Source organism: Lonchura striata, chromosome 4, assembly GCF_050655825.1.
Source record: "Lonchura striata isolate lonStrDom1 chromosome 4, ASM5065582v1, whole genome shotgun sequence".
In the NCBI taxonomy this organism is placed as follows: domain Eukaryota; kingdom Metazoa; phylum Chordata; class Aves; order Passeriformes; family Estrildidae; genus Lonchura; species Lonchura striata.
Genome location: NC_140706.1, coordinates 27,966,204 through 27,987,129, shown reverse-complemented (window position 1 = coordinate 27,987,129; position 20,926 = coordinate 27,966,204). Strand labels below are relative to the sequence as shown.

Here is a 20,926-nt window from a genome sequence, read left to right as displayed (position 1 = left end):
TTTTAAAGGTTGAACTGTATCATTCTGAAGCCTGTGGCTTATACATAAGAGTTATATTTTACAAAATAACTTTAAAACTGACACTGAAGTATGTCCAGAATCATTCAGATCCCACCTCAAAACAAAATTGAAGTAATTCAGTTCACCATCTGAGATGTCTGAATTTGACCTTTTATTGTGTGTGTTAGCCAAAAGTAGTACATTATAACAACATTTCCACCTTTCAATTTTTTTTTCACATCTCCGTGTTTAATTTTGCAAAGCTCATTAAAAACGGTGGAGAAGCACAGTTTGGAATGCTGCCTTTCTGCCTGCAGTCCGGGTTTATTTTGACTCATGCCACAGTCGGTGTGTAAACAGTAAAGGGTTTACTCAGTAAAGGCTTTGAACAGTTTCACAACTGTAAGTCTATGGCTGTTTCTTGACTGAAAATCAGAATACTTTAGGAGTTATTTGCACTTTCAGTACAGAGCTAAGTGAACATTGTACACAGTGGATGGTAGCGAAATAGTAAGAGGTCTGTCCTGAGAATCTGCTTTTCTCTGTAACAGCCAGTGTTTCCCAGAAATTCTAATTACCTTGTTCTGATAACTGTATGTGAAAGAATTGTTTTAAAATAAAAGACTGTAGAAATCACAGTGGCAGGGATTTCTGTTTTAAGTTTGAAGCATTTCAAATGATAGCTTATGTCTGAATAGTATTGCTAATTATTATTTAATAATCTTATTAATTTAAATGGGAAAATTTGGTTAACTTTAACCCACCCCAGTATGTTTTTTAAGGAAAGTTTTCAAGTGAAAAGTGAGTTGAAACTTGAACTACAGAGACAGCAAATGGCACTCAGTAAGTGTGCCATATTAAGAAAGAATTTAAGAAATGTCATTTAGTGATCTTACCATGAAACGTTAAAAATATAAGAGTGATGACCGTATTTTAATTTTCTTGGATGCTTTCTTTAGTGACTGTGCAAACCACTGCTGGCCTTGGTTTCAAAAAACCTTATGTAGATTAATGACTGGGAATTTATCTCCAGTGGATAACTGGATGCATCATGTGCTGATGAAACTAAGTACTGAAACATGTTTATCCTAGAGGTTGTTGCTAAGTACAAAATACATAGCAAGCCATGATGGAAATCCTTTTAAATCTCCTCATACACGGCTAGGAATCTGTTTCACTATATATGCAAGGGGTTTCTTAAATCTTTTATCATCAGGACTTCTCATCCAAGAAATTGGTTGTAATGTATTCACTGTATATAGCATTTGGTCTGTGGAGAGCTGACTTCCTTCGCAGAAGAACATGCAGACAAACCCCCGAGCCAAAGTAGAGGCTGTCCACTGAGACAAGAAGGCCTTTGTATGACAGCTAGTTACAAGTATAATGGAGCTGGACTTTGCTCTATAAGCAGAACTATGAATTTAACTACATCAAGAAAATATTTTAAACTTTAAAGCTAGAACACACAGTTCCTCAAATTCAAAATCATAATTTAAAATGCATAAATCCAGTATTCTGCATTGCTACTACTTTATTTGGGTGCATGGGGTAAGAACTTCTGTTAATGAGAACATAATTAATTACGTGGTGTTATACTTAACATAGAACTGACTAGTACCTAGTTTAAAAAAGACTTCATGTCATAAACCCACATTTTAATTTAGAAGTTAGCTGTTCACACTGCAGTTTTTCATAATGAGTGTTCAGGCTGCCTCTCTTAAAAGAAGTTCAGGCTAAACTAGTTTGGCCATTTCTGAGAGGACTAATTAAAATGCCCCATCTGCATCATTTCTGAGAGAAGCTCCAGTGCCCCATGATTTGAATGCAACAGGTTCAGGCTGTGTAATGGCCACTCAGGGCTGATATGGGCTGACTTGGGGTCTGGGATGGAGAGGCAGGTCCTGCTGCCTTGGTCACCCTCAGGAGGAAGGGGTTTGCAGAGCTGGGTTGAAAGAGGATGAGAACCAAGGTAAGAGTCCATGGAGAGTGAAGAAAAGGGACATCTTGGAGATAGACTGCTCCATGGGAGTGAGATAACGTCTGGATGTGAAGATGTATAGAGAGAGCTGACTCAAAGATGTTTCTCTAAATGATGGGAAAGAATATTATCTTGTCATCCAGACAGACATGTAGAGAGTGGCCAGGGTAGGAGGCATAGTCAGAATTGAGACTGAGACAGCCAGGCGGTGAAAGTGGCTGTAACTGCTGTCTGCAGCAATCCTGCCCCGTCCCTCCGTCTCCCATCTCGTCTTCAGGAAGGTGTTACTGAGACAGGTTTGGGCAGAATAAGACAATCCTAAAGAATGAGGCAGGTCTGCTGACTGTCAGTAAGAAAATGATAAGTGAATTTATCCACTTCATTGGGAGTGGAGTTAACAAAGGAGAAGGTTCAGACCCAGAAGAGAAAATTGTCATTTGTTAGCTAGCATCAATTAGATGAGAAGATCTGTAGAAAATGAGTATGTGCTTAGAGGCTACAAAGCATATGTGAAGGTTAGTGACAGTTGTATAGATAAATTTCATCCTGAAAAACCAAGCTGTAAGCTTAGATTTTAAGACACACTAATGTGTTTGGAAGGCAGTTTTGCATATTGTACTATATTTTCAGTGGTGTGTAGTTCAAGGACCTTGGCACTCCAGAATTTGAGCAGAAGTTGAAGCAGGATGTGTGATGTATGTAATGGAAGTTGCAGACCTGATGCAATAGCAGCAGAGCATTTAGATTTTAAAAGGGAAACTGGTTTTGAGATGCATCCCTGTGAAATATGTAACAGAGACTTTATTTGCCTCACTGCTATTGAATTTAACCTCACTCATTGGGGGTTACCTTATCTTGCCTTGTACTAATTTTTGTGAGGTGTGTGCCAGGAGAATATTTTTTTTAAATACCCTCTGAAAATAAAGGTCTTTACTTTACCCTTTTCCACCTATTTCAGGGGTTTTAGTTGAGCAGGAGAGAAGTCTGGGGATGTAATCTTTGTGAAATCAGAGATTGTCTTTATTAGTGGTCAGACAGGCTGGAGCTAGATAAAGCCTGATCCAGGGATTCAGCGGTAACTTCTCTCTGCATAAGTCAAAGGTTGCAACACTGTGAAATTTGTAAATTATTACACAATATAGAACTAAAACCGGTTTAATATTTCCTGGTGTTGAGGTCCAGGACTTTGAGAGGAGAATGTGTTTATAGCAGAGAGGGAGGCAGCTTTCAGATACTTGTGTGGCCTCTTGAAAAAAAACCATACAGTTTTGTGTCTAGCATGTAGATGGGACATTCACCCTTCTCCCACACCATAAATACAATTCCTCTGAAATCACCGGACTTGTGCATGTACCCACCAGCTGCAGCTTGCAGGACTGAGCCTTTTGCCTTCCAGATTCAGAGCAAAGATGAAATCTGGATAAAAAAGAGAGATCTGGATAACTTTTTTAACCTGCCACTGCCCTGCTATTTGACCCATGGCAATTCTTCCTGTTTCTCTTCTTCTCTGCTGTGTTGTGGCTGGGTCTAATTATAGATCAAAATGTCTTTTCTTTTTTGCTTCATGACCTGCAGCGAAAGCATCAGTAGCAGCTTTCCCATTTTCTTTGATGGCTTCGGGATCAAGCCCTGTGTAAATACCATCTGCAGCCAATCCCGTGCATAAAAGGCAAGGGAAAAGAGAAGAAACTAGTAATTCTCCCTGTGCACACATTTTCTACATCCAAGTACAAGTTTCATGAATCTGAGAAAATTCATTTGAAGCAATAGGGCATGTCAGCATTTCTTTTTTTTTTTAGTTTTTCAAAACTAAAAAAGGGTCTTTGCACTTCACTCGGATGAATTTGTATGTGAAAATTACACAACTTCCTTTGGAATAATAATAAATAAAGGCTTTTTAAAGCTCAGCTTTGCTTCTGTTGAATTTGGGCTGGGGTCCAGTTTAATTAAAGGGGCAGCCCTATGACTGTGCCTCCTCCTTGCACACACTACTCTTCATGCAGCTCAGGGTACTGACCCCAGGGAAATTCAACTCCAAGAAGTATTGAAAAATTGGTTTTCAGCTCAGTTAGTCTGTTCATCAAACCCACAGTACAGCCTCATGACACAGGACTAAACTATCATTCCATGAAAGCTTCTGCTTCAGTTTTTCTGCCTTCTGTATTGTACCCAGCCTGTTTCTTCCTTTTGCCTTTCCGTAGCACAGGCAGTTCTCTAATCACACCTTACCAGTACAAATTTTAGTTGAACCATGTTCTTGGAACAGTTCCTGGGAAGGCAAGGACATGGAGAAGGGCAGGAGACCATGGCAGCCTGCACTTAGCTGAGCCTAACCTGCCTTGGAGCTGTGTCACAAATAGCACTTGAGTTTTGCTGTGTTTTAAGTTGCTTGTGTTCAGTCCTATACAATGAGTGACTGGGGAAGAGAGAAGAAGAAAGATAATTTTTTGGTTGTTTTAGGGATACCTACCAGGTGACCAGATTAGTTTACTGAGGAATAGAGGAATGTTCATATGTATTGATAGAGTACTTCAGTATATGTATCCAGACTGCTGACACATTTTATGAAGAGGCTGCTTAGCTATTGCTGCTGCAGCAATTTATTTTTGTTTCCCTTTTAGTCCTTCATAAAAATATTTTTATATATGAAAGAAACTTTCAGGTTAGGAAGCAGAAATTGGGTCTGTGTTCTGTTTTTTTTTTTTTTTTAACTGGCAAATGGTCTTGTCCCAGGACAGTATTGAAAAGAATAATTATTCAAAAGCAAAATAGGCATCTAGTAAGTGGCAAATAAGTTTTCATCTGGGAAGTTTCAGCTGATAAAGTACAATTTTAAAACAGCATACTTTTTTTAATATAGTCACATATTTACAGTGTCAAACTGGAAAACTTTTCTGATAGTTTTAGCCTATCAAGGTTGAGTATTTTGGGGTTCAGATGTCTGCTATTTAGAACAAATGTAATGATTACAATTTGTAGGATGTGATGTACTTCTCAATTTAGTCCAAGTTTCCATTAACTTCTCTTTACTTTGGTTCAGGTAATTGTGACAAGTAGTCATCCATCTCTCCCTCTGAAGTTAGAGAACAGCCAAATGTAATGGGTTAATAGTTAAGTAAATTAGGGCTCTAATTGTAACTCTGCTTTTGGCTATTTGTATGCAGAGCAGTTTGGGGACAGCCTTCACAAAAGCTTTGAACTGGAATAGCCTATGTCAAAACACTGCTGTATTCTTTTAATATGGTTTCCTTTGCTCTTTGCAGGCGCTTAAATACTTTAAACAAATGTGCAGTGATGAAGCTAGAAATTAGTCCCCACAGGAAAAGGGTAAGTTCATTTAATTCTTCTGTTACAGCACTATGTATTAATAAAACTCAAAAAAAACCCCCACATCTAGCAGATTCTATAGCTTTAGTTTAGGATTACACCTGAGTAGAACCTGGCAAGGACACAGCAAAAAAGGAAAAAATCTGCTTACATTTATTTTTGTGTTTTCACTGAGTGAAAAGTGCAAGGCTTGGCAGTGGATAAAGGTTGTCTAGAAAACTTTTCCCTGGGATGCTGCTTCCAGTGTGAAAGGCACTGGAATTCTCTGCCAGTGAGGTTGTTGTTGATGCCTATTGCCTGCACTCAGGCAGGATTTTACAAAGTAGGCTTGAGTGACTTTGACCTGACTTTAATGTTAGACCACCATCTTGTACATCATCTTCGGTTTTGGTTCTCTGCCATCACGTTAGAGTTGTATTATTTTATTATGATGTAGACACTATCAGTTAGACTGTGCTTGGCCTGCAAAGGAAAGCATTAAGCACATTGGTTCCTTTCCAATATATTTTCAGAATACAACAGCTATCTTTTCAAAAAGTTTGCATGTTTCCAGGGAACTCAGCAGGAATTAAAAGTATTCCCTGAATCTTCAGGATTCCTGTGGAGCAGGGTAAGAAATAAGAAAGCATCTACTGTAATTTCAGTAAGATAGTACCAACTTGCTAATAAGGTACCACTCAATAGCTGTCTTAAAACTATGTGTGTGTCCTAGGAGGGATCAGTAATTGATACCATCCCCTGGGATATGACAACTGCAGATAAAGATGACTGAGTTAAGGCAATACAATGCTGCCCTACCCCTAACAAGAATGCATACAAATGCTCTGAGGTTGTTTACCAGGAATTAATCCCCTCTTTCCCTATCTGTTTGAGGTATGTTGGAAAGAGCATCCAAGCTCCAGAAGATAACACACTGAGGCAGCATATATAGAAACTCCTTAAAAGTAGGGGTAGACAGCTGGATTGTCATTTATGACCACCAGAAGATTTCTCATCTTTTTTTCCTGAAGCTTGTTAACAGTGTTGGTATTAGAGGTCAGACCAGATCTGACCTCAGGTCCAAACCTCAGATCTTCCAGAGTCTGGATATTACTTTTTGTTTCAGTTCTTCCTGCATTTCATTCACCACCCATGTTCTTGAAGATGGACTTGGAGCCTATTCCCTTTCATTATTTATGTCAATAAAATCAATACTTAGCTTTTAAAGCTTTTTAATAGTAGAGAAGAATTCTGCTGACAGAAACATGTTTCTTTATGTTTCCACTAACCTCTTTGCAAATTAAAATTATGTTACTTCTCCTTTTTTTCTTCCAATCCATCTCATTCACCCCTAAACCATCATTATTATCCACTGGCAGTTTCAGATTACTTTTTTCCTGCTGAAAACTTTAATAAGCAAGTCAGAATTCTTGGGTTTTCACCTGAATCATGGACAAAAGTAGTCTGCAGGAGTGAGGAGGCAAAGAAAACTATGCTCGCTCTGTGTCACATGTGTATTTAGTCATAAGAAATAAATACAGTATTTCGCTTATTTTCCTGAGCTGATGAAATGTCCTATAAAAAGAAAAAAGTAAAAGTAGGAGATAATCAGGATCTGAACTATGCATTCATAAACTACTTGAAATATGAATAATTTACTTGTTTTTCAAAGAATAAATGTTTGTAGTCTTAGCACACAAATAGTTACAGTTTGGGGGCATGCATATGTGTTTGTTTTTAAATTAAAGCAACTTAAACAAATGAAGTTAAATTCATGGAGCTGGGTGGCAATTAGTGTTTCTTACTCTAAACACCAAAGATTATTTTGTGGTTTCATGGTGTCATATGAAAATAACTTCATTGGTTTTATTCCTACAACGTGAAGCTTTCCGTATATTTGGAAGACCAACTATGTCAGGATCATTCCCTTTCAGTTTTTAGATGAAAAGATTGTAGGCGTAATTGATGTATGTGTAATTGTACTCTAAGCATTACTCATACATCAAACATGTTATTTACAAGTTACTTACGTGCTACACTGTCAGTGAGCTCTTGCCTCTCACTATCTGTGAGTGTTAAAGTTTGCCTGAAGCTAGACTGAAGTAGAGAATTCACAGAACATTCTTAAAATGTTAGCTGCTAGCCTGTGGGAGGAAGAGTGGACCAGGTAAGAGCCTGAAGCCATCACACTCTATGAGTGCAGGAGCTTCTTTTGTTGTCTCATTAGTCACAGAGTTCCCAAATGGGTAAGGAATTAAGCCACTAAAATTCAGAATGTATGAGAAACATCTCATAATTGCAAAGAGGAGTATAAACATATAGCCACTATCAACAAAGTGTAGCTTTGGAGAAAGTCCAGAGGGACCCCAACCCCTGACTGACTCCAGTTTAAAATGTTATGCATGCCAGGAATTTCCACTGATGTGAGGGGCTATCCACTGTGACCAATTAATTAAGTCTATGGATACTAGGGTTTTTAAAATAGAACAATTTAAAGTAGATTGTATTGTTTGTTTCTTTTTATGAACGCTATATCTTTTGCATTTAAAAACAATTAAAATATATTGCCTGTACCATGTTATCTTTTCCCGTGACAGGCTTTATGGCCTAATCTTCCTCTCCCTGAAGTAAGACTGTTTTCACTTTAAATTCAGTGAGGGCAAGGTCATGCTTAAAGCAGTTTAGTGGACATTGTATTTAAATGCAATTGCCTTTGCTGTTTGAGCAGTTTGCAAGCATTACTTTCAGGGTTCTTCTTTGTAGAGTGAAGATTCAGATGAAGATGAACCTTGTGCAATAAGTGGCAAATGGACTTTTCAGAGGGACAGCAAGAGGTGGTCAAGGCTTGAAGAGTTTGATGTCTTCCCTCCAAAACTGGACTTGAATATCCCATCCCCAGAAGCTCCTCCTCACCTGACAAACGCAGCAAGCCGGGAGAGTGTGCTCACAGACCTCAGCGAACGCCAGGAGGTGGCTTCTATTCTGAGCATCAGCAGCACCAGCAGCCACCAACCAACCCTGCAGAGTGAGGCGTCTACCACCAGGACAAACTCGGTAGTGAGCGTCTGTTCATCCAGCAATTTTGTCGCCAACGATGACTCATTCAGCAGCCTGCCCTCGCCCAGGGAACTGAATAGCTTCAGCTTCAACACAAAAGCCAATGAGAAGAATGCCAAGTCCAAAACAAAGAGCCTGCTCAAGAGAATGGAGAGTCTTAAAATCAAGAGCTCTCACCATGGCAAGAGCAAAGCTCCTTCAAAGCTTGGCCTCATTATTAGCGGGCCAATCCTGCAGGAGGGCATGGATGAGGATAAACTGAAACAACTTAACTGCGTGGAGATTTCCACCCTCAATGGCAATCACATCAACTTCCCTATGGTACGAAAGAGGAGTGTCTCCAATTCCACCCAGACCAGCAGCAGCAGCAGTCAGTCTGAGACGAGCAGTGCTGTCAGCACGCCCAGTCCTGTCACACGAACACGCAGCCTCAGTGCCTACAACAAAAGGGTGGGCATGTACCTGGAAGGCTTTGACCCCTTCAATCAGTCAACGTTCAGCGATGTGATGGAGCAGAACTTCAAGAACCGGGGCAGCTTTGCGGAAGACACCGTGTTTTTTATCCCTGAGGATCATAAGCCCGGCACTTTTCCCAAAGCGCTCTCCAATGGCAACTTCTCCCCTACAGAAGGCAACACCTCTGTGAACTGGAGGACAGGGAGTTTCCATGGACATGGCCACCTCACCCTTCAGAGAGAGAACAGTGGTGACAGCTCCAAAGAGCTAGGCATGGGAAAAAGACGCAACTCCTCCAGTTCAATGAGCAGCCGCCTGAGTATTTACGACAATGTGCCAGGCTCAATCCTGTATTCCAGTACAAGCGACCTGGCAGACCTCGAAAATGAAGACATATTCCCAGAACTAGATGACATCCTATACCATGTCAAAGGGATGCAGAGAATAGTGAACCAGTGGTCAGAGAAGTTCTCAGATGAAGGGGATTCTGACTCAGCACTCGACTCCATCTCCCCATGTCCTTCTTCTCCAAAGCAGATTCACCTTGATGTAGACAATGATCGAAGAACACCAAGTGACCTTGACAGTACAGGGAATTCACTGAATGAAACGGAAGAGCCCACAGGGATCCAGGACAGGAGAGACTCTGGGGTTGGTGCATCGCTGACACGTTCAAGCAGGTGAGATCACAAGCAATAGGACTTGGGGTAGCCTGGGGATGTCCCCTCCAACCCGAGCAGCTCTATAGTAGCTGCACCACATTTAGTTAAGGCAGGCGCAGTAGAAGCTGTGGCTGTTCAAGCACACATATGCTGTTCCATTGTTTCCCAAAACCATTATGGACAGGAGAAATATTTGGGCAAGACTCTGTGGTTCCTACAGTTCATAGCTGTATGTTTGTATGTTCAGCCTGAGTTGTCATTGAAAAACCAATGTTAACACAGTTTTGGGGCACAATAATTCTTCAAACTGAAATGGTGCATTGGGAGGGGAAGGCCTTCAAGTAGGATTAATCACTTTTTAAGTTGGCTAGGAGAACCAAGAGTAAGTAAGTATGTTCTGGTTTGTGTCAGTATGTAGTAAAAGCCTGGACTTTTAGACTGTTTCAAAAAATTGCATTTTTCAGTAGCAGGCTGTTTCTAATAGCATGCTAGGGCACTAAATCTGTAGGGAAAATGAGACTGGATTGCTTTCTCTTGATCACTGTAGCACAGTGGAATCTAGGGGAGTTCCAGTGGCCTCCAGATTCTGCTGGGAGTTTTACCATGGCTGTATTTTGTAGTGTGAGCAGAGCAAGGATTTTAACTTTTCTAGCTTTGTTTCCAGTTTTCCTTTAAAAGTGATGCAAATAATTTAGTCATCTACAGCTGCTTGTATAAACTTAATGGGACTTTCAGAAGCACAGAGTTCCTATTTGATATGTCTTGAAAATTCATGCCATTTTTTCTTAATGGATATTTTTTATTCCTACTGCCCTAATACTGAAAGGACTTTGGGAGAAAGGGGTTGGAGCCCTTGTAGGATATCTGCTAGGGCATGGTTGTGTAGCTAGCACTGAGCTGTGGGCCAACTCAGAGTGCACATTCCCATGTGAAGCCGCTGCCCATGCTGCATCACGCCAGGTGAGGCAGAGATGCCGCTGGCTGATGCCTGTGAAATCTCAGCAGAATGCAGCTGCCAAGGGCAGGGATCTCAGCAGTACATTTGCATTAATTCCTGCACATGTCTTGCAGAGACCTTGCAGAGACATTTCAGTAACCTGCCCTTTCTCTGCCTCCCAACTTCTCCACAGGCACAAGCTAAGGTGGCACAGCTTCCAGAGTTCCCACCGGCCCAGCCTCAGCTCGGCATCACTGCAGATCAACTGCCAGTCCGTGGCACAGATGAACCTGCTGCAGAAGTACTCTCTCCTGAAGCTGACTGCGCTCCTGGAAAAGTACACACCTTCCAACAAGCATGGTTTCAGCTGGTAAGGACACAGTACTGTGTATAGAGAACCCAACTATGCAAGCACGACAGTTGTGCTTGTCCCAGGCAATGTTTGGAAAGATGTAATGCATCCATCCAATCCCTCTTTTTCCATATTTGCACTTCTTCCTCCAGCCTGTGCTGACAATGATTTGTGGTTTCCTAAGATGGGGCTAAAATCACTAACCCTTTACGTAAGTGTAATCCTGTTAGGCATCAGAGATGTGTTTATGGGGACATGTGAGGGAACCAAAGCAATGAAGTACAGACCAGCTTTCAGAAGAGGAGGATGTTCAGAAGAGGAAGAAGTATCTATAGCAAAAGAAGGACCACTTGTTTATTGAGGCAGTTAGCAAGCAGTGGCAGAAATGGTAACCAATCTTTATAGGCTCTCTTTTTTTCAGTTATTCTTAAATATTTGCATTATTTCCTTTCCATAATGATGTAATTGAATAGTGTAAATTTCTCTTACTACTAGTATCTAGTAGTAATAGCCAAAATTCTGTTTTCCCTTTCTAAGGCACTATAAATCCATTAGCAAAAGACATGGAGAGAAGTAGAAAGGTTGAGAGAACCGTGGCATTTTTTTGTAGGCAGCAATTTCTGCTGTGGCCAGGTGTTTGTAAACCAGCTGAATATTTTTTGTCAGAAGAATGAAATAGAAAGCTCTTTTATTATAGTATCTGCACTACAGCCTTTGTAACCTTCAGGATGCAAAGGACGCAAATAAAATTTTTCTTGTCCCTACCACAGGCCAGCCTCCTTCCTTCCCCAGGAGTCATAGAGAGTATTTAGCTTCGGCATCAAAGTACCTCCTGTTCAAAGGCTGTTATTATGTCAGTCTTTCTAAATACAGAAGTTGTTTGTTCTGAAAGACAGAAATAAGTATTGACCAGTTATCCCTGCATGCTTCAGATTCTCAGTGGAGATCGCAATGTGTTTTTTCACATTCCATTGGCATGTTTTTTGACAAAGCAAGTATTATTCATACATGTATCAATAATCCCTAAACTTAACTATATGGCAATACAAATTGGTTCTGTTTTTCTGTGTAACAGATTAGTCAGCTGTAAATCCAATGCACTGTTTTTATAGTTGAAATGTTAAATGTCTCCCTGTTTTCATTGCTACTGTGTCCTATTAGTTGTTACACTGGACCTTAGCTTTCCTCCCTGTTTAGGAAAATGACCTCAATATTTTCACATTTTAGTGCCTTTTTTTTCTTCTTTATAAAACCAATACTCTGGGGGACACAGGGGTAAATCATTCTTTTGTGTTTAGTAACTTTTTCCTTGGAGTCATAAGCAGATGGAAAGGCCTCTCAATGAAACTGGAGTGGGAGGTGGGGGTAACAAAAGTCACTGGCTGACAAGGAGGGGGGTCCTTCAAAGGGGTTGTTTATAGAGCTGAAGTTTTTAGCTGACAAACTCAAATGTATTACATCAGTTTCCTGCTGTTCTGCACACTGGTGGGTGGTGGACCCAGTTTGAGGACTTTGCAGAACAAGTAGTTGACATACAAAAGCTCATTGTTCAAATGCCCATCTTTCCTAAAACCTAAAGAAGCAGTGTTATAAGGGGTCACTGACCGCAAGATTTATTTTGACTCTTTTGCAATTCAATCTGGCCCCTGCAGTTTTACCCTGTAGCTTTCGTCCTCCTAATATTGATGGAGTAGCACCACATTAATACTTAGAGTCAGCATACTGCCCAAATGTCAAGCCTTTCTCTTAGAGAAACTCTTGTTTTCTTTCCTCTCACCCTTTCCAGCCCAGAGTGGATTAACTAATTTATACTGTCACTATTGTTCATATTACTAAAAGCATGTCACTTACTTTCACTTACTTTCCAAATTAGTGGAAATACAGGAGATAAATAAACAGAGGTTTAATTCAATGTGTCATTCCCTTTGCTTAAATAGGGCAGTACCAAAGTTTATGAAAAGAATAAAGGTGCCAGATTATAAAGACCGAAATGTGTTTGGAGTGCCACTGCAAGTGAACGTGCAGCGCACGGGGCAGCCTCTTCCCCAGAGCATTCAGCAAGCCATGCGCTACCTCCGCAACCACTGTCTGGATCAGGTGTGTTTTGTTATTCTCTTGCTCCACATGCATGCACCAGCCAAAGCCCAGCTTTCCATGAGTTTTTATTGTTCCTGGGTCAGGTTGGAAAAAGACTTAAAACAGGACAAAATAGATAATTAGTGTGTGGAAAGCTTTCCACAAAATTAGAGCCCATATTTAAGAAGCTAAAGAGCATGCTTACATTTTAGATTTTCTAGATTCCTCATAAATGTATTTATTTTTACACATGTATTTAGGTTGGACTGTTTAGGAAATCTGGAGTCAAATCAAGAATTCAGGCTTTGCGTCAGATGAATGAGAGTTCCACAGACAGTGTCAACTACGAAGGCCAGTCTGCCTATGATGTAGCAGACATGTTAAAGCAATTCTTCCGTGATCTCCCTGAGCCTCTCATGACCAACAAACTCTCCGAGACCTTCTTACAGATATACCAGTGTAAGTGTGAGATTCTGCAGCAGATAACAAATGGTCTTTTGTGTAGCAAGGGTGGAACTTTGTAACACTGCTGCTCTGGGCACTACGGGTGTTTCTTATGTTGGTCTTTGCCTTTCTCCAGCAACTATTACAGTTCAGGCTGCCTCTAATGAGTGGATTTTTTGTATTGTAGTTTTCTAAAAATTTATAGTACAAGATCTTTTGATTTTCCCTTTCTCTCTAATTCAGGAGAAAATATAAATCCTTCATCACCTGCTCTAAATTTTTTTCTCTTCTTTGAGCATACTTGATATTATGGTTTGAAAATAAGCCACATCTCATGTGGTTAAGTAGACAAGCAGAGCAAACACTACATGAACAGGGTTCGGGGCTTTTAAGGGGATTGGCAAAGCTACCGAAAATTTTTACTTTCCTATAGTTAATTTTCTGCTACCCTTCACCTCAGCTGTTTAAAAACAACCTCTAAGTGGTAAGATTTTCTTTTACTGACTTGTAGCTACTTTGCAAATAAGTACCATAATATTTTCAGAATAAATCACATTAAAAAAAAAAAAAAAAAAAAAGAGTTTTTCAATGCTTGTGAAAAGAAATAAATACAAAAAGGTTACAGGAATTTCCACCAGAGCTCCAGAGGTGGAGATGATGATTTAAAATACTGTACAGACCATTTTTTCAGTGCAAGCATTTTTTTGTGTGTGTTTGGATTCCCAAACAGGTTTATGGAGAGAATTAATCAGACTCTCCAATTCCATGCAGATTAAACAGCAGCTCTATGGGTTTAGAGCCAAAAAAAGTTTTGACAGTGCACTGCAGATTTTCTGTTCCTTTCCTTTTGCAGGTGGTAGGTCTGAGGAATCCCCAGAGGTGGTTGGGAAGTATTATCTCTGTGTAAAGCAAAGAGCCTTAAAACAGCTGTAAATTTTGCTTCCCTGCAAAGGGAAAACTTTCCCTTTGCTTGGGTGCTATGCAGCAGGCTGCACACTGGAATGCACATGGCTTGAATGCGCTTTGAACTGATTGAGAGAAGAGTGTGGAAAACAGTGGATTTTTGCTTAAAACTGCTTTTTAAACTGACTTGCTAGCCTTACAAAGTTGCTGAAGCCCAAAGCAAATACCAATTAAGTATCTGGGTAGCACCATGTGTATTATGAGACATGCAGTGAGGGCGGTAGGCTGCTAATGATGATATAAATGCTCGAGGACTCAGACTCTGATGTCTTTAGAGATGGCTTATTGGAAATCACTTTATAAGAAGCAGATCTGGTCTGGGTTATTTCATTTTTTGTTCCTTTCAACTTTGGAGGAAAAAGCTTTATATAAAGACACATCAAATCTTTCCAATGGCTGTTTGTTTTTCCTTGTAACCAAGGAGCTGTTTAATGGTATGGGGCTTCACAGCACGGACTTTCTTTTTCCACCGCATGACTTTGAATGATCTGCTTAATAAAGTAACCCTCTCTGTTTGGTAAAGCACTTTCCGGATATTTTATGACATCACTGTTGAAAAGGTTTGCTAGCTAAATTATTTCATTTACCTATTCTAAAATGCATTCATGTTGTTTTAAATTTCTTTGCAAGCCAATGAACTTCTAAATTGGCTGGACTATGTTTGCTCATTCCCTACCTGAATCCAGGCTTCTGTCCTTTTAGTGCATCTGCAGGAGCATGTAGCTGTTGAAGCTAAATCTAAAATTAACTCTGGCCTAGGTACAGCTTCTTGCTTGCAATTCTTGTGACGCAGGAAATAGCTGAGGGTAGTTAAACCAGTGGGTTAAAAAACATTCCTTCACATTTCCTACGAATGGTATGCATCCTGAAGGAAATCACTTCAAACTCGAGTCAAATATTTGAAGCTGGAGTTTACTTTGGGATGTATTCATGCTGTGTGTGTGGAAAATCAATGGGCTGATGAGAGAATTATTAATATTATGCAGATGTGCCAAAGGATCAGCGTCTCCAGGCTATCAAGGCTGCCATTATGCTTTTACCTGATGAGAACAGGGAGGTCCTCCAGATTCTTCTCTATTTCCTGAGTGATGTCACAGCTGCAGTGAAGGAAAACCAGATGACACCAACAAACCTGGCTGTCTGCTTAGCACCTTCCCTCTTCCACTTGAACACTCTCAAAAGAGAGAATTCTTCCCCAAGGTAGGTTTTTGGGAGCAGAGCTCTCTGCTGCTGGTCCCGTAGCACAGCTGGCAGCGATGTGCAACCGGCGCAGTCTGGGATTGATCCTGCCAGTTGTGATCCCCTCAGAGAGCACCAGCTGTAGAACAGTTATGGGATCTCTTACCTTTTGTTGGAGATTTGTTAAAATGCAAACAAGCTCATAAGAAGGAAAAAAGTGTGGGTGGGGAAGGAGTTTCCAAAGAAAAGGCTTAGAAAGAGTAGCAAGAGAAGTTTGCAACACCATGCCAATATTTGGTACCAGGCAGCACTCCTCTATATCACTAGCAGATGTGTGAATCCTACTGTTTTCTTCCCAAACATCTCTTGCTCTGCAACAAATAACAGGATTTTTGTGTATGTGTGTGCTCTTTTCCCCTGTGAAGGGTGATGCAAAGGAAACCAAGCCTGGGCAAACCCGATCAAAAGGACTTAAATGAAAATCTGGCTGCAACCCAAGGGCTAGCTCATATGATTGCTGAATGCAAGAAACTCTTTCAGGTAAAACATCTGTTTACAAAACTGATGGCTGGAATATTGATTAAGATGTCTTAGATCTGCTGTATACTGAAAAGCTAGGAATGTCTCTGTATTTTAATGAAGTTTAACACATGATAAATAGCTTTTTAAAAGCCTTTTCATCCTGATCTCTGTGCATACATTAATTGCAAGTGGTGCCAGAAGGAAAGAGAGTTGTTTTGTTGGCACTGGTGCTCTCAAGTCAGGAGGCAGTTGTGGGGTTTGGCACATTTTTGTTGCATCCAAGCTTCATTTGGAATACATTTTAAAATTTTTATTGTGCAGCCATGAGGCTCTATGAACCTCAGCTCTAACTACAAAGCAAGAAGCTATTTCCAGGAATTTCAGTGCTCATTTTGTACTTAAATTCCCAGGAGTTAGCAAGACAGGCCACAAAAGCATCCTGGAATGTAACACTGTCAAAGCAAAGGTTGAGGGATCTGTAGGAACTAAAGCATGCTCCCTCTAGGGCCTGTTATGGAGAAGCCAACAAGTCGAGTCCTGGTTTTCCTCACTGTCATCAAATCTTTTTAGAGCACTCAATTGAAGATGTGCCTGTCTCTTTTCTTGCAGCTGACAATGTTCCTTTCTTTCTTCAGTTTGCAGGATAAATTTGAGAAACTAATTTGAGTTAAATCAGAGTTAAAAACTTAATTTTGGCATTTCTTCATATTGAGTGCTTAACCTGACACATACACATCCCATCACTTACAAAACTAACATACATGTGTCCTTGTGGCTATTGAGCTGCTAGACTAATGCAGTGATCTGGGGAGAGAGCTGCAAGAGGATGATTTCACTCTTGTCACCTCTCAGATACCGGAAGAAATGAGCAGGGGTCGGAACTCGTACACGGAGCAGGACCTGCGTCCCCTCAGCCTGGAGGAGCTCCGGGGCAGCAGCAGCAACACTGAGCCCTCTGACTACCACTGCTACCTCCAGGACTGCGTGGATGACTTGCTCAAGGAGATGAAGGAGAAGTTTAAAGGCTGGGTCAGCTGCTCCACATCAGAGCAAGCAGAGCTGGCGTACAAGAAGGTATGCACCCTGCCACTCACACCACAGCTCTGGGGTTTAGCTCTCTTGTGACGTAGGATATTACAGAAGGTTCAGTACACATTTTACTTTGCAGACAGATAATAGAAAAAACCCTTGATCTCGTGATGCAGTTGCACACCATATAGAAGCACCATGTCTTTCAGCAGTAGTTTCCCAGCATACACTGATTTGTGTTCTTCTGTTTATCCAGAGGATAAACAGGAATGTTCACGGTATTGAATTTACACGCCTTCACTCACACATGCAAAGCCTTAACAAGCTGAGTCACTATGCAGGCAGTAAGAAAGAAATTTCTCATCTCTGATCCTGTACAGCTCAGAACTACCAGATGGAGAAGTGTTTCAATAAGATTCTGAAAAAAATGAACTTGAAAAAGAAAGTGTAAGGAAGAGTAAAATTAAGGACTCTGCTACTTTTCCCCAGGTATGTGAAGGTCCCCCACTCCGATTATGGAAAACTACCATTGAAATCTCAGCTACACCAGAGGAGGTTTTAAATCGTTTACTTAAAGAGCAGCATCTTTGGGATGAAGATCTTATAGAGTCCAAAGTAATTGAGCCTTTGGATAGCCAGACAGATATATACCAGTATGTCCAGAACAGCATGGCACCTCACCCAGCCAGGGACTTCGTAGTCTTAAGGTAAGATTTTCATATGTTTATATCCTACACATATGGCAACCTTGATTATTTCTTTATCATATCAGCTGTATTGGTAAACATCTACTTGTGCCTAATTTGAATTCTTCTTAGATGCTTGACTTACTATTTGTCAAATAAAAGATTTTTGGTTTTCTTCTTTTTTCTTAGGACATGGAGGACAAACTTCCCCAAAGGAGCCTGTGTGCTTCTTGCAACCTCAGTGGACCACGACCGGGCTCCTGTGGCAGGTGTTAGAGTCAATGTGCTCCTGTCGAGGTATCTGATTGAGCCCTGCGGGTCAGGAAAATCAAAACTCACCTATATGTGCAGAATTGATTTAAGGTAGGAAATTCCATTCTGTCCTTTGGAGGTGGTAACTTCTCTTGTATAGTTTCAGTGTGGTCAGTGGAAAACTTAGACTTTAGCTTGGCCAGTAGTACATCCTTCCCAAAGGCAAGCACACAGGTCTCTGAGATGTCACAGGAAGCTGGCTTCAGTGCACATCTGGCACCAGTAGTTTGTTGCATTAGAAGCCTCCAATATGTGTTCCACTACCACTACTGGTATATATATAAAGGTTATACCAATATATATTGGTATATATATTGGTATAACCTTTCCTCTAACAGTCATATTGGATGCAAGGACATATTAATTTTAATACTAAGCTAGTAAAGAGAACCAGGTTGTCACAAAACTTTCCATAACTTTTCCTTACTGCAGCAAACTTGTTTTTGAGCAAATCTACTAGGGCTGAGTTGTGCAGTAAGCAGTAAGGAGATTTCCTAGCCAGGCATTTAACCAACTAGATACAGATTTGATTGTGACTAAGAAAATGCATACAAAGTCACTCGTACCTTCTTCATCATACCTTTTTCTTCCATGCAACAGGGGCCACATGCCAGACTGGTACACCAAGTCTTTTGGACACTTGTGTGCATCAGAAGTTGTTAAGATACGAGACTCTTTCAGTCAGCAGAGTCCTGAGAGCAAGGAAGTAAAATCCAGGTGACTACTGAAGAGGAACAGCCATGTGCTCCCCACCTCAGCAATATAGACATTACCCAAAACTGAGACGTGCACGCTGCAGACCGGCCCTGGGTTCCACCTGCCAGTCGTGTCATGAAGGGATGACAGCGTGAGAACTTGACTGTGAGCATTTCTATAGGACTGTGGCCATACCATACACTTTAAAGCTGCTTCCTGTCTGTGTAAGGTCTATAGTAGGCCTCGACTGGAAAACATAGGAGAACTGTGCAAAAGATAAAAATCTAAAAAAAAAAAAAAAATACTATTAGATGGTTTGAATTGCTTCTGAGAAGCAAATTTCTTTAAATGCAAAATATATTATAAAATATGGTGAAGGCTCATCATTCCCATGTGAAATACTTAGCTTTATGTACATACTCATGTCATTTTATTTGTAGTGCATTGAGGGACTGGTGTATCCACTGGAATAGTTGGTACTCTTCAATGTGTTCTCACTGAGATAAGCAGAGAAAGGTTTGCACAGAGATTAAAGTGTGAATGAGTGTGTTAATGGTTGAAAGGATAGAAGAAGTTGAATTTGAAATGTGTCTGGTACACTGATAGGCAGCCAGAATGGATTTTAGTATGCTGGATACAGTTCAACCTAGAATGGGACTCCCCTGTGGACCAGGAGTAGCCATCCTTCGAATGTGCTAGTTCTGTCTTGCTCAGCTATAAACTTGTTGAAAACCCTAAGCAGATGTTACAAGAGGCTTGCTTCAGCTACTGTCCACTCCTTATCCAGATGATCTTTTAGGAGTGATGAGCAATTCTATAGCAAATGCTAAGTAAATACACTTTTGAGCAACATAGCAGCTTAGAAATGAAATGTCTGCAATGGTGAGGAGAGCCAATAACATCAGTTGTTAAAAAACAAAAATGTCCATTGCTTTTACTCCTACCTGTGTTATCTATAGGTGTTTTAATGAACTTTATATATTTTATTGTATTCTAATGGCTCAATAGGAAAAAAGTCAACACTGGAGTTGTGGTGCCAGGAGGTGGCAGGACTCCTGCAGTAGCAGCTGGGGTGACTTGGCTAGGGAGAGTCACACAAACTCTTTCTCTTACTCACCCCCGCTTTGCCTGTTTTTCTAAAAGCTGCATGTTAACATGAACAGAACCTGTATGTGAGCAGTTTGGAAGGTTATATTTGGAGGCAGAAAGGAGGGTGCAGTTTTGTCTTTGGTTTTGTTGTGTTTTAAACCCCTTTGGGATATTCTCCCCTTCTTGAGAATCAACTTACATGAACTGTAGGAAGTCCTGAGGTCCTCTGGAAAGATGCCTTTCTGTAGGTTTTACTGTAAAGGTAAAGATTTGCTTTCAAGGTGCAGTATTAAGTGATAAATGTATTTTGTGGCTAGGGTATGAATGAGTTGCAAGATGGAATCTTGACTGAGACTTTTTTACCATTGTCAGTATTATTTTAAGCTTTTTTGATGAAGATTTTTTTTATAAATGGCAAATAATGTAGTACTTCCTGTAACAATGTTCCTCATGAGTAGGAAAATCTTGTATATTCTTCTACATAAAACACTTTTGAATTTGTAAAATTGTATGTTGTACATACCATTCTATTGTAAACATGTATACTTGCCCACAGTGTACTGTCAAACATAGATTAAGCATGATAAAGATTATTTAAAATATACCTGTATTTATACCTCAGATATTCTTTTTGGGTTTTTGTACCTCAATTATGTTTTCTATTGTAAATGTGCTTTACATGAGTATGATCTATGCGAGAGAAAGGAAAATGTTTAACTTGCTATAGATGTCTGTACAGAATATACTCAATAAGTGCACTATTAAATGTTTAAAATTGGATATTCATAATGAGTTTTATATTATTTTACATTCTTCCTTCCACTCTCATACCAAGAGGGGGAGGTGTTTTTCTTACTTCTGGTTCTTCACCTACTCTGCCAAGAGCAGAGCCACCCTTGCCCTCCTCCCAGGCTGATATGTGTACTATTGCTAAAGGCAGGTACCAACCTTTTCTTTCTTTCTTCAAAGTTTTTGGAAGACAGGACATCACAAGAACAAATAGCTGGACAGAAACATTCCCTACTCAATTGCTTCATTCTTTTATAATAGTGAGAAGAAACCTCTGGTTTGCTGCGGTCTTGTAGAAAGGTATGCTTGAATTTAACAGGGTGGAAAGCAGCAGAATGCAATGCTGGAGAATGATTCATTGCTTTCCTATTCTCTAAAGAGAGAATGAGGACA

General features: G+C 40.3%; 1 protein-coding gene across 4 annotated transcripts in view; it reads left to right on the top strand.

The window, feature by feature from the left end:
* DLC1 (DLC1 Rho GTPase activating protein) overlaps positions 1-20,524 on the top strand; it is a 246,183-nt gene extending 225,659 nt beyond the window's left edge. For all 4 annotated transcript variants that reach the window (XM_085577906.1, XM_021533541.4, XM_085577904.1 and 1 more), the window contains 11 exons: positions 5,242-5,305; positions 8,048-9,477; positions 10,590-10,766; positions 12,686-12,845; positions 13,085-13,283; positions 15,218-15,431; positions 15,836-15,950; positions 16,785-17,006; positions 17,451-17,668; positions 17,837-18,010; positions 18,560-20,524. In XM_085577906.1, the coding sequence (XP_085434032.1) occupies positions 5,242-5,305; positions 8,048-9,477; positions 10,590-10,766; positions 12,686-12,845; positions 13,085-13,283; positions 15,218-15,431; positions 15,836-15,950; positions 16,785-17,006; positions 17,451-17,668; positions 17,837-18,010; positions 18,560-18,680 (3,094 nt within the window). In that variant the 3' untranslated portion in view covers positions 18,681-20,524. The remainder of the gene's footprint in view (positions 1-5,241; positions 5,306-8,047; positions 9,478-10,589; positions 10,767-12,685; positions 12,846-13,084; positions 13,284-15,217; positions 15,432-15,835; positions 15,951-16,784; positions 17,007-17,450; positions 17,669-17,836; positions 18,011-18,559) is intronic.
* The last annotated feature ends 402 nt before the right edge of the window (positions 20,525-20,926 follow it).